Raw genomic sequence first — 13723 nt, forward strand, 5'->3', positions numbered from 1 at the left:
GCGTAATATTAAAAAAAAAGAAATCAAGTGAAAGCTAAATGTAAAGACTGCATGCAATTTTTTATATATTAAAGTTAAAATTATTTGGAGACATTTTAACTGTTGAGTGCCTTCAATATAAGGGGTTTTAGAACACTGCATTTGAACAAATAAAGCTAATGCTAGCCAGCATTTGTCTTTGCCCATAGAGCATTTCATTTTTCACCATTCAGTTTAAGGCTATTGGTAGTTTTTAAAATAAGCAGTAAGTCTAAATCTGACTTACTGGCAGATTTCATTCCATTAGATACCGAAATCACTTTCCCAGCTTCTAACTAAAATTGATTCCTAAAATGTCATCAGTTACATTATTTAAGCAGATGAGAAACCTGCCTGAGGTTTTCAAAGCTGAATAGACAGGAGTATTCCTGGTACTCCTGTGCTGTGTGGCAAGAGATATAGCAAAACTTCTACAAATTCACCTTCATATTTATATTCCACTTCTATTTTTTCCCTGAATTTCCATTTACTTCTCTACAGGATGAAGTGTTCTGTGCTTTAAAACCTGGCTTTCTTTTTTTCCCCTCTGTTGGATTTCCTCTCTTCTTTCTACATGCACCACTGCAAGTTCTCTCAGAAATGTGGGGGCATTGTCCACCCTTGTTCACTGCCTCAAGGTCCATGGTGAGCATCTTTGCAGGTGAATCACCCTTCTGTATGCTTTTGTTACCAATATTGCTGTTGCTGTACTATCACAGTCATGAATAGCTCAGAAACAGTTCATTCCTCAAATACTACCTGAAAACATAATTTCCCTTCTCCCCTTTTCCTCACACAATACTTTCTTGCTTCCTATTAGGATCCAACACACATACATGGTGTTTCACCTCCCATTTTTGTTCACTTTGCTCTTCCTCGAAACTGGAGAGACTTACAGATTGTGGGTGTGTATTTTCTCCCACATATCTCAGCAGCAGTTTTTCTGTTTCTCACAGCTTGTGTCAATCCTTCCTTTCCACAGTTCCATTTGGTCTATTGCGCACTCTTTGAGCTTCGAAAATGGTTTGCTACAGCATGTCAAGGTTTGATCTGATACTGCATGCCGAAAGGCTGCTCATTTATAATCTTTTATTAAGAGGCACTGCCTGGTTGTGTATGATGTGTGTGCATCTGTAATGCCAGCACCCAGCTGTAACGCCAGGAGCCCAGCAGGAGGTATTTTCACCTTTGCAGCAATACTGTGCGAGCACCTGCACCCTGACACAGATGTCTGTGGTTGCACTATAGACAGAGCCTGTCCTCCAGTCACCTTCTCCATGCCCACAGAATTACATTCAGGATCAAATCTTCATCTCTCAGTCATGAGGACAAAGTCCTCAAGTCACCTTGAAATACCTGCACTGACAACAGGCTGACACCAACACCTGACATCTGAGCTGTGCAGGAGGACAAAGGAATGTAGGTTAACTTCCTGACACAAATGCCAGTTGGGCACAATTTCCATCATGGCACAGATCTCAAAAGCAATCTTATCCCCAAAACTTGCAGTGTGCTACGCATAAAACACGAGCAGTTTCCTCTCTGCAGCCTTTTCAGCTAATATCACATCCATCCTGAGAATCACTGTCACAGAAAAGGGAAGAACAGGCAATTGTCAACATCTCCTAAGTCCAGAGTCCCAACCAGAGATCCTGTCCATGACTGAACGGGAAATTAAGTGAAGCCCTCCTTGAGCTGGGATAGGGAAATATGCTGGAAATGTCAGATACTGTTGTCAAACAAGTAACAACTGCATGAACAGAAGAACCTTTTTGATTATACCCAAATGATGCCATCATGGTTTTTTGTTTTCACACATTAAACACTTCACCTTTGAGTTCAGAATGATTTAAAGATGTAGTATGGTACTCTTCAGAGTGGTGGCAAATTCAGATCAACTTCTCAGCTCTGCAGACTATCCAAGCAGTAACAGATCGCATCCCCCTAAAAGCAGCACAGGCCAAGTGAAGACCTGTCACCACAGTGGGCAGCAGACTTCCCTTCAAAGACCACTGACAGAAAAGCTCTCTAGTCTCCAAAAAAGAAAAACAACCCATCAAAAAACCCCAAAACATTACCACCACCAGTCAAAAAAATCAATAGCTCTAGACAAACTGGGGAATAGGTCTGAGGCTCTAGATTCTCAATGGTGTTTTTGTACTGTGTTACGTTGTACTACATTTTATCACTTCTTTTGATTTTTGCTGGATGCATTCAGGCACTTGTCACAAGTACAGGACTGGCCAATCCCTAAATTAACATCTCCAGCTGCCTCTATGAGCAAGAAAGTTATGGAGCAAGTTAAATTGTGCATAACATACACTTCTTATTCCACTCATTTTGTTATATGGAAAGACCACAATGCCAATGACTGCTTTGCCTTGGTGAGATTCTTCATCTGAAATACAAAACTTGCTCAATTTCTCCCCAGACAAGGCACAGTTTTTGCTCCTGATACCACACTTCATTATGGGATAATTGATAAGCCCTACAGTAGAAAACAGAAGAGCCCTCTTAATGCTAAGTCACAAGGGACATGTAAGAGTGAACACTATTTTGTAAGCTACCAGTAATTATCAATAAAATGCAGACTGGTACTCCATGCAAGAGAAGAAGAGAAAGTCTCCACCTGAGCAGCCCAAAATGAAGGTCAAGAGTCCTACTAAAAAGATACACCAGTGACACAGGGAAATGGTACATGGTTTCAGCACAATCTCCCAGGAAAGCCTGGGAGGGAAGCCTCACAGAGCTGAGCAGCTCACTCACAGGAAGCACACTACCTTTCTTCTTACAGCAGCTCATGAAAGCTTTGGTTTTCTGCTTTCCACAGAAACACCACCTGAAGGGCCTCAGAGCTCTCACTCATCAATGAGCAGAGAGAGAACTAAAGGACACTCATGAGCTTATGGTGAGAAGATCCAAGTTACTCAGTGCTGACTCCATCAGGAATCAGACACCTTTCTCTTAAGTGACCTGAAAGCCAACCACATCAAGGGATTTCTTGTATTTGACTTAATTCTTTTTTATCGGAAAAATCTATTAAATGTGCTCCACTGTGTGCATTTGCTTCTAAAAGTTTTGACTATTATTCCATCCTTATGCCTTCATCTCTTTCCATCTCTTTTGGAAAATATGCAAGCACTGCACTCCATAACATAAAATATTATCTATTTCACTTTGGCTTCTTTCCACACTTTTTATTTTAGCTTTTAAGATAGACTTGGTGCAAGTCAACTTGTCTTTGCTGTTCAAGGGGCTAAAAGCTCATTTAACTTGTAAAATCTGAAAATTAGTCTCTTAAATTAGTTGCCTCGTTTAAGCTTCTTTTACTTTGAAGGCATTTTTAAACTAGTTTACCCATTAAAAATCACCAAAAATATGCAATTCAAGAATCAGTGGCATTTGTGTTAAAAGGATTACATTTTTTCTTCAAAAAAAAGGGAACTGTAAACATTGGGGAAGTATTTGCTAACATGCAGTAAAGTATGAAGACAGGATGAAGTAACAGAATATCTGTTTTCTCTTCTGTATTAAACACTTCAGTCCTGTGCTCTTTATCATCTTACATAAGCAGGCTACTTTTTCCCAGCTGTTTGAGCAGAAAATCAGAAACTCTTTGATGAAACTGTAAGTGAAATCAAGTTTCAGAATATTCTAAGATGGAAAAATACAATCTGCAAAAAACACACATCAAACCATTTGACAAAAACATTACAGGATCATTCTCTCCTACACAGGTATAAAATCATTTTTATGAATGCTTTCTTTGCAGATGGAAACATAACTCCATAAAGAAACATACAGCAGAATGCATGACAGAACTCAGGACTGGAGAAGCAGACCACATTTACTGTTTCAAAATTGTTGAACAACAATAAACAAAATTTTGAAGTATCTAAATCTCTTTCTCTTTGAGCTTCCCTTTCCAAAAATATAATGATTTTTGCTAAGTGCCTGTATGTGTGACAGAGCAGCACAACCAAAAGTAAAAGCAACCCTTGAGACTATTTCCAGATCACAAAAAAATCCTGGGGCTCAATAAATCACAACAGTTTAGTTTTGCTGGCAAAAAAACCCCCTTAATTAAAACATATTCCTACCTCAGGATCATCATCATCAAAATCATGGTAAGTGGAATGATCAGGATTATTCATTTTATCCAGAAGTTCAATGGCAAGACTTCGATTTAATGGCTGGGTAACAAAGGGATGCTGAAAGACAGAGGGAAACACGGAGATTAAAATTCCAGCTGCTCACATTAAGCACATTTTAATTTTATAACTTTAAAAAAACCCTCATACATAAATTTATACCTGTAGCAACTTTTCAGCTGTAGGTCTTTTTTTAGGATTTTTTGTAAGTGCCATTTTCACAAAATGATGGAAACTATTGGACCTGTAAAACAAAGTGTTAAACATTAAAATCAATTTCCCAGTAAAGTACCTTCATTAACTACTGAAACAGAGAAGTACTTACCATTTCATTTTGTCCTTTAATTTAGGAGGCTGGAAGTTGCTTTTTGTCATCAGAAAAAGTGCTCTGAAAAAAAAGAACAACAGCATTTCTGTGGTTATGCTGCAATAGATACATGAGATAAATTATTAAACACTTTATTTAATAGGCAGGAAGAAGCCATATCAGTTTAAGAGACTCAACCAGGACATTATACACTTATGCACCAGAAAGAGTTGTTATAATTTCTGTCCTGTTCACTCAGAACACTCAGCCCAGTGCCCTGCAGGACATCCAAAACCCGCAAGAACACACAGCCATCTCTTCAAATGGATTATTTAATTAGCTGCATTTACCCACCAAACTAAAACCCCTTACCAACCTCATTGGATGTAGGTCAAACATTGGAGGCTGAAGTTCAGCAAGCTCTATTGCAGTTATTCCAACTGCCCACAGATCACAGAGCTGGTTATAGCCACCTTTCCTTTCTACTGCAGCAACTTCTGGTGCCATCCTAAATGGTAAAAGACATTTTTAGGTAAACTTCTCACCATAAACATTCTTCTGTACACATGAGTTTAGTATTCTCTTCCTTAACACTCTCAATCTACAAAGTCACAGTATATATAGATATACACACACCTAAGTGTGTGTGTAAAAATTATGCAATGTACACCTGAAGTTTCCCTCAGTCATCATCTAGTAACTAATAGGCAGTTTCTAAAATGGTCATTTAGGAGTAAGTGGATGAAATCAATGTCTCAGACTAAATACTACTCAACAACCAAAGAGCCTGAAGTATAATTATTCAGCTACAATAAAATCCACACAATATCCAAATTTACATATTGCCTAGAAAGTGATCCACTGACTTAGAAGAAAAGAATTCTAACAAGAGAAGAAGTAATAAAATGTCAGCTTTCTTGCATCCTGAAAGCACGAGACTCATCGTCACCTCTGTATAGAGCACTCCTTGTTTGTAAAGTCTGTCTCACTCATGTTAGCTGACCTCTTTTAAGTCAACAAAGTGGTTTCACATTCTCAGGTGGCAAAAATGAACAAACATAACTGGCACAAACAGGAATACCTAAAGGAAATTATTCACTTGGAATTGTCATGTGTTTTGAACAGCCAAAGTGAATTATGAATTTGATTGTCCTATGTAGCCCTACGAGGCGGCCAACATGTTAGTATTTCTTAGCTTTGAGCTTTATCAGTCCAGATCACCTGAAAAGTAGTACCAAATAACTCAATAAATGTAACACAGACAAAGTCACTTAGAGAGCGCTCCAGTAAATCAGCAAGCAGCATCTCAGCTGATGCATTATTCAAATACAGGTATCCTGTGGTCACAGCACCAAGTCTGCCAGAGCTCAAAAAGTGTTTGGACAATGCTCTCAGGCACATGGTGTGACACTTGAGCATGTCCCTGTGCAGGGCCAAGAGCTGGACTCAATGATCCTTGTGAGTCCCTTCCAATCTGTGTCTGTAGATCTGAAAACATCAGCAGCTTTGGTGGTAGAACTTACTTCAAGCCTGCATAACTAAACTATATTTAGATACATTTTTTCCAGAGTTCATTAAAAATCCCAATCATTCTAAATCAAAAAGGAAGCTTACCACAGCAGAGGGGAAACATGGGCAAAACATTTAAATAGGAGGGTTACTAGCACTGCAGTTCACCTGCCCTGAGACACATCTAGATCTAATGACCACTAAAACCTCCACGTGGCCTGCTTCAACTAAATTTTTCTTCTCTGCAATCTCAAAAATTTTGCTTCTTTACTTCTGCTCTCAAATCTCTCAGAAGCTCTGCAAAGAACTGAAGCTTTTTGTCAGCATTAACCTATGTAATGCTTTTGAAGTTATTATTTAAGGTTATTTGAGAAGCCTGGCGCAATCTGAAAGTTACAGGCAAGGACTGAGGTCACCCAGACACCTTGGGAAAGAGACACAAACCAATCACAAAATCATGACTGATGGGTTTTTGTGTTATTCTGAAAGGGAAGTGAAGCCTTGCTGTGAAGAAGAATGCTAAAAATACTGTGCTTGGCTATTTCAAGTCAATACTTGAACATTGGGGTTTTTTCATTATATATATTTTTATCTTGCACCTACTATGTCAGACTACAGAATTTTAATATGTCTGTGAAGTATACAACAAAAGTGCTATTTTACAGTGGAGAATGTGTCTCATTTACTTCAAGGTGAAAGGGAAAAACCACTTCCAGCAGGAAAAGGATAAAATGAAAGACAGAACTTCCGATAAGAAAAATTATACACACTAGTTTAATGGGGGAAGAATAGAGATGCAGTACAGACAGAACTGTATCACAGAATTCAAACAGTTCAAGTAAATAAGGGGAAAAATGGCTTAGAGAAACTGTTCACAAGTGGCAAAAGTCTGTGGATCTGTGAAGACAAATGAAACTCATCAACTGAAAAGTTGCAGAAAACCTGTATCTAGGTTGCAGGGGAAGAAACATAAAATGACAAAACGGAAAATCAGGGAATAAAAGAAATATTTAAGATCAAAGTTAAAAACAAGCAAAATTGCTGCTAGTTTTTAAGTTTTACTGAATTAAGATAAATTAGTCAATGGTGATGGCACTACCCAGCCTTTTAATTTTTCAGAGCATTAAAGCCTTTTCTCTGACACTCAGCTAGTTCAGGATTTGGAATAAGTAACACAGATACGATCACCAGAAAGTCTGACACAGCCTTTAGTGGTTAGTCTACCCAGGAAGGGACAGAGCATGCTTTTGTCACAATTTTTCAACAATATGTGTTACCATTATATTAATGGTCAATATCAATGTTATATTACATTAATGGTCAAGTAAAATACAGTTACCAATATGGGGTGCCAATGAATGATTTCCTTTTGGCAATTGTAGCTGTTATCTGTGCAGATACTCCAAAATCAGCTATTAAAAAAAAAAAAAGGCAAAAACAAAATGACAGTTAACAAGTGATTTGATGTAATTAATTGTTAATGAACACAAGTTTGGTTTCCCCACTGTTAAGAGGTTCTTACATATACTGGAAATATTTAACAAAAGATAAATAACAAAAGCAAATAACAGAAACTTGGTGTGTCTCAGATACCATTGGTCAGCTCGCCTCAGTCACCTGCCAAACATGCACACAAATGTCCCTCATCCACACAAGGAAGAACAGGCTGGCACAGAAGACCTAACAGGTACATGCAGTGTTTTAATATGGTAAAACACCTCATTTTGTGTTATCAAAGAGATTCTTTCATACAAGCTTTCAAGGTACATTTCACATTTAAAGACTCTGGATGGTAGATTTTATTAAAAATTTATAAAACTCTGTGATTTTTTACTTTTCCCTTACAATATCAGGTCTTTTACCTCGCAGTTCCAAAATTACGCCAACCCATCCTCAGATACTAACTGGATGGTTTAGTTAGATACTACCAGCAAGATAAAAAGAATTCTGGTATTCACTAATTCCTTACATGAACCATCACCTCATTAAACAAAACAGAGCATGCTGCTTCTTAGACCACATAAAAATACTAATTTTTAAGCACTAAGATGTATTAACTCACCTAATTTTACGTGTCCATTATCCGTTAAAAGAATGTTTGCTCCCTTTAAAAAAGAAAGGTTTACTTGAATTAAAACATGTCAATTCCTTCAAAACCACATTAAAAAAGGAAATATGTGAGATCTTACAGCAAATTAGGGGCCAAAGACAAAGCCAGGATTGTGTTCAATAAACCTGCAGCCTTATCAAGGAAATGTCTGTGAAATTAGCAAGTTGCCATTCTGTTATTAAAGAAACTCCTTGGATATACAGTGTTTTTCATTAATTTTTAGTTTAGCCTATGGTACTACAGAGTTTGCATTGCACACAAAACCTCTCAATAAACAGTATTTGCCTGTGCTGATAAATTCTTACTTTTTTCTATTTACAATGACTCAAAGGAAACAGGAACTCAAAAGGTCAAAGTGGAAACAATTTTATTTTCTTTTCATAAGTAGGAGCTCATTTTGTCTTGTTTGAGAGCCATGCTTACAATTATAGCCTAAGGACCTGCCTAAATAATCAAGCATTTAGCAAAGCTACTTCCGTCCTTATGCAACAGAGCATTCCGCTAGTGCTGGATTTGGAGAGGTCGTTTTTGTGTGGCTGTGTGTACCACTCACTTCAGCTCAATAATCAAAATTAACCCAAAGCAGAGTGTTTGTATTACAAAATTACAAGATAAAAGGACTGAAAACGAACCTGATGTGAAGACTGAAACCAGGTATAGGTTGAGCTGAGTAAAGGTTAAAGCTGGCTAAACACAGCTCCAAATGTCAGCACTGCACTGCCCATCAGGCATATGGAAAGGCAGCAGAGATGAACCTCCAAAAACGTGTGTTTTTACAGATTATGGCTTTTCCCAGAGCAGGAAAAGTCAGGCCTGCAATAAAACACAGCTAACTTGGCCCATGCTGCACAAGTACAGTTAATGAGCTTGGCAAACAGTGTAACAGCCCTGCTTACATGCTCTTGACCTTTTTCACCTTTCAGGCTAACAGGACAGGTACTCCAAACATGTAACTTAGCTACTGAGAGAAGCAAACACAATTCAGCAGTCAGGCAATCTGCAGATGAAGATAGTACTTTTCCATACTCATGAGAACAGCTTTATTTAAAAAAAAAATTCCTCTCAATGTAAGCACCGTAAGCATTTTTTATCAGCACAGTTCTGCTTGGAAGAAGTATCTGTGCACTGTATCCTTACAAGCATTCTATAAAGTATAATGGGAAACATTTAATTTGGGTGCCTGAAGTAATCTTTCATTCAGAAATTACTTTCCTGATTGCTCAAAACCCAAATATTCTTCTGCAACCATTGAGAACAACTTGGAATCAGGCTGCATGAAGGCAACTACAGTTGAAGCTGCTGGGGAAAAAAGAAAGCAAAACCAGCCAAACCAGCAGCATGCAACAACACAAAAGAATATGATGATTTACTGTCAGATTTCCAGAAGGAAGCTTGCCAGGTTTGGAAGGGCTTTGGAAAGACTAGGCAGTAAAACTTCAGGAACAAAAAGTCAACAGGAAGCACCAGAAGGAAACTATAACAGAGTGTAAGAGTTTGAACAAGCCACTTTTGGTACAGCTTTGCTGAGATGGAGATTTAAGTAAGTCAGTACTAATAGCCTGATTTGCAGCACCCTCTCTATTTTTAGCATGCGAGGGAGGGGACAGAAGTAGTCTCCAAGAACCGCACAGAACAGCAGCCGCTGCCCTGCAATCTGCTCACCAAGATGCAAGAAGCCAAAGCTGGTTCAAAAAGAAGGGGATATTGAGCTCCCTGGAAAAGCTATGGAAAGAGCAAACCTTTCTTTTGCACAGAGCCTGCACCCTGATAGCCATCTGAACACATACTGCTCTGGACACCAGCTGATGCCTAAATTTTACAGCACTGGTCCACATAAACAGTATGTGTGGCTCCAAGGAAAAGAACAAACTATTTCCTTGGATGTATTTTAAAGAAAGATTTTTTTTTTTTCCCCTTGGGCAGAAACTTTTATTTCATTCTAATAGATTAAAACTCCCTACATATTCAGAAATATACTGAAAATTGATACGTAACAGTAAAGACCACTGGAGGTGATGTAGCCTATTTTAAAAGTACCAAAAACCCCTTCTGTTTTTACTTACCTTTATATCTCTGTGCATTTTTCCTTTACTGTGAAGATAATATAGTCCCTGCATAAAATATTTAAATAGTCATTTAGTCCAACATTTTTCATTTGACATACATTTCTTGCTCAATTAGCACATATATTTAGGATCCAATTCAATCCTCTAAATGACTTACTGACTGAAGAACATTTTTATATTCCAGTGTAACCTGCTGTAAATTTGCAGACTTAATAGATGTAGCAGCATATCTAATATCTTTATATAAAGTAGCATACCTAAATATCTTTACATAAAGGTATTTATATATTTATCTAATATCTAAACGACAGGACAGATGGAAGTAATACCAGTCACCACACCAGTTGGAAGAAGAGTATTCCCCAAACAAGTTTTCCTCTGGACATGGTAACTGTCACCTTTTTAGACCCAGCTAAAAATTTACTGGTAGATTGCCTAGAAGTCTTCTATTCAGCAGTCAGATCTCTGGACCACTGGTAAAGCTATCTCCTGTATCATTACATATCTCAGTCAAGCCTAGAAACATGCTAGCAGGCCGTGCTTTAGGTCTAATCCTGGAGTTCAACTCTATTTGATGGATTTCTGTAAAAGCATTCAGCCTTATGGGTCTCAATGACAGCACCAAAACATTTTAAGACTCAACACAAGTTAGAAACCAAATTTAAATTCTGGGAGAATTCCACAGAACCAAATTCCTGCATGACAAATCAGAGACCATGGCATTCTGGACACTCCAGCTTATCCCTAAAATGCTCTTCCAGGGTAAAACGACACGCAAACATCTTTCTTGTTCTGTGACCATGAACCTCCACAAGGCTCTATGTTCATGGGAAATATCCATGTCAAGACTGGTATTTTTTTTGCCAGCTCATGCAAGACATCATGAAATTGACTGCAAAATTTAAAATGCAATTAATCAAAGCATCTAGCAGACCACTGCAACAATTGGCATTAGGCAGAAGAATCCCATGTACACTCCTCAAATCTCTGATTAATTCACACACTTTTACCACTGCCCTGGAAGAATCTGAAGTCACCATTTTCAAAATTGAATGCCTGGAGACAGGTACTTTAAAGGTCACATTTAAAAGACCCATATTTTCAGAATCAAATCTCACTGATTCCAGTAAAATGGACAGCAAGTATTTTTTGAAAATGGAGGATTCAACTGGCTTCTAAATATGGAGAATGAATGTTAACTTCAGCATCCAAGTGAGACTCCGGATTCACGGATACTGGTGGCCAAATTAATGGAAAAATTACTTCTATGCATGGACAACAGCCTATATTCTCAGACTTCTTACTCAGGAAAATGGTGTTGCATTATAAGCTGCAACAAGACATCTGAAACTACATGCATTATAGTTGGTCAGAGTATTATAAACATGTATTTACAGACAATTTAAAATATAGAAAAATGGGTCCATGAATAACATTTAGAAAATACGTACAAAATAGCAAGATTTTTTCTCACACACAGTTTATACATATTAACCAAGATATCTTCCCACACAAATAAATGGTTTCATAAATTCCATTCTAGACTACTCACTCCTCCATATCTGAGAAGATTATGGATTTGACTGATGGACTATCTGGTGGATAAGGAATTGCCTCAATGACTGTATCCAGAGAGCAGTGGTAAACAAGCTCAATGTTCAGAGTGACAAGTGTCCCTCAGGGTTCCACACTAGACTGTTTAATATATAGACAGTAGGATTGAGGGCATCCTCAGCAAATGTGCAGAGGTCTCATAAGACAGATGGGGACAAGGTTTTTAGCAGGGTCTGTTGTGACAGGACAGGGCATAAGGGTTTTCAAGTAGAGGAGGGTAGATTCAGATTAGATATAAGGAAGAATTCTCTTATCATTATTCTTTTATCTTATGAGGGTAGTGAACCACTGGAACAGGCTGCAGACAGAGGTGGTAGATACCCCATCCCTGGAAACATTCAAGGTCAGGTTGGACAGGGCTCTGAGCAACCTCATCTAGTTGAAGATGTCCCTGCTCATTACAGGGGGGTCTCTAAAGGCCTCTTCTAACCCAAACCATCCTACAACTTTCTAAGAACCCTTTCAAAATGGTTTAAAGACTCAAAACCCTTAACACTCCCAGATGTCACATAAGCCTGATCTGAAAGTTAAAAAAAAAAAAGCCACATCCTGTAAGTCAGAAGGCAGCAGTCTCTGGCTGAGAGATAGGGAGATGTAAGCGGCAACCAAGGGAGATGGCTTGGAATAGAGCTATCTTTTGCAAGAGAGTTTGAGAGAGGCAGCAGGTCTCAACTGATGGCATCCAACAGGTTTGCATTCACTACAAGTCAAGAACTGCTCTCTCACACAGAAGCAAGACATCCAATGAAAAAGCAGTTTCTGATTAAGTTTTACTGGTGTACTGAACCTGTAATTTATGAAAGAAAAATGAAAGCTAGCATACCCACAAGGAGAGGCTAATGACCTTACCTTCAACATCTCAAGCACATAGGCAATTTTTTTCTTATTGGCACAGATCAATTATGACATATGCAAAGCTGAGTGTTTAGATTTTCCTTCAAACATGCAGTAACTAATTTATACCATAAATATGGATTAAGAAAATATGCTGCTTTCCCCCTTTTAAAAACAAATGTAAAATTAACAGCAGAAAGATGACAAGAGTTTTCTTCAAATGACCCAGGGTAATTTGAGGTTATGCAATTATACAAATTTCTAGGCTGTAATATGGGACCTCGTCAAAAGTCTGAGAAAAATGCAGTCATTCAATTACTGCACTTCCATGGCATCACATGTTATTTGTAGCTTTTATTTTTAGCTTTTAATACTTTTACATTAAAAGACTACCACGAAAACCTGAGGACACACTACCTGTAGTGTTTCTCTGCTAACATAGGCAATCTGCTGCTCTGATAGTGGTCCAGTCACTGAAATGGAAAAGAAAAAGGAAAAAAATCTCAAAATCAGGTAAGATACTGCCCATTCCAAATTCACACCTCAATTACTTCCGTTCACACAGATAATACCTTACACCACGAGTCTACAAGTAAATGTGCTTAGTCTTTACCCCAGACTGAGCATCCCAAAGGCCATCAAACATTTTTTGAAGTCAAAAATGTCCTGTCCCATTGGAATGGAAACTACTAATTCTTCTATATTTAAATCTCATAGTAATTAAAAGGAAAAAGAAGCACAAGTAGTGATCTAAGCCTAACTTTTTTTCCTGAACAAACCCATTCTTCTCTAGAGGGCTGGACTTTCAACTCAGTGACTCAGAGCTGCAGCCAACTCCATTCAGTCCTCTTTGAGCCCTGGGCACTTCTTTATACCATTTGTGACCTGCTCTCTCCTTCCATCCTTCCCACTGCCTGAGAAGCTGCTCCCTCCAGCTTCTCAGCCTCTCTCCGAAATCAGCTGTCAGCACTGCTGCTCCTGGGCCTGCCACACCAAGCACCTTCTCAAACTCCCCCTGTAAGCAGGTTCAGCAGTTTCCCAAGGGAAAGAGGAGTCTTTCTCTCCCTCGAGGGTCCAGCTTCACTCAAGTCTCTTAGAGGAAAACAATTAAATT

At 38.4% G+C, this 13723-nt stretch overlaps 1 protein-coding gene across 5 annotated transcripts in view; it reads right to left on the reverse strand.

The window, feature by feature from the left end:
* MAP4K3 (mitogen-activated protein kinase kinase kinase kinase 3) overlaps positions 1-13723 on the reverse strand; it is a 66735-nt gene that overhangs the window by 37596 nt on the left and 15416 nt on the right. For all 5 annotated transcript variants that reach the window (XM_039568635.1, XM_039568633.1, XM_039568632.1 and 2 more), the window contains exons 5-12: positions 13027-13082; positions 10159-10206; positions 8048-8090; positions 7325-7397; positions 4853-4984; positions 4495-4557; positions 4332-4413; positions 4119-4229 (exon numbers count right to left, since the gene is read on the reverse strand). In XM_039568635.1, coding sequence (XP_039424569.1) covers positions 4119-4229; positions 4332-4413; positions 4495-4557; positions 4853-4984; positions 7325-7397; positions 8048-8090; positions 10159-10206; positions 13027-13082 — 608 coding nt within the window. The remainder of the gene's footprint in view (positions 1-4118; positions 4230-4331; positions 4414-4494; positions 4558-4852; positions 4985-7324; positions 7398-8047; positions 8091-10158; positions 10207-13026; positions 13083-13723) is intronic.

The sequence above is a fragment of the Corvus cornix genome, chromosome 3, assembly GCF_000738735.6.
Source record: "Corvus cornix cornix isolate S_Up_H32 chromosome 3, ASM73873v5, whole genome shotgun sequence".
NCBI lineage: Eukaryota > Metazoa > Chordata > Aves > Passeriformes > Corvidae > Corvus > Corvus cornix.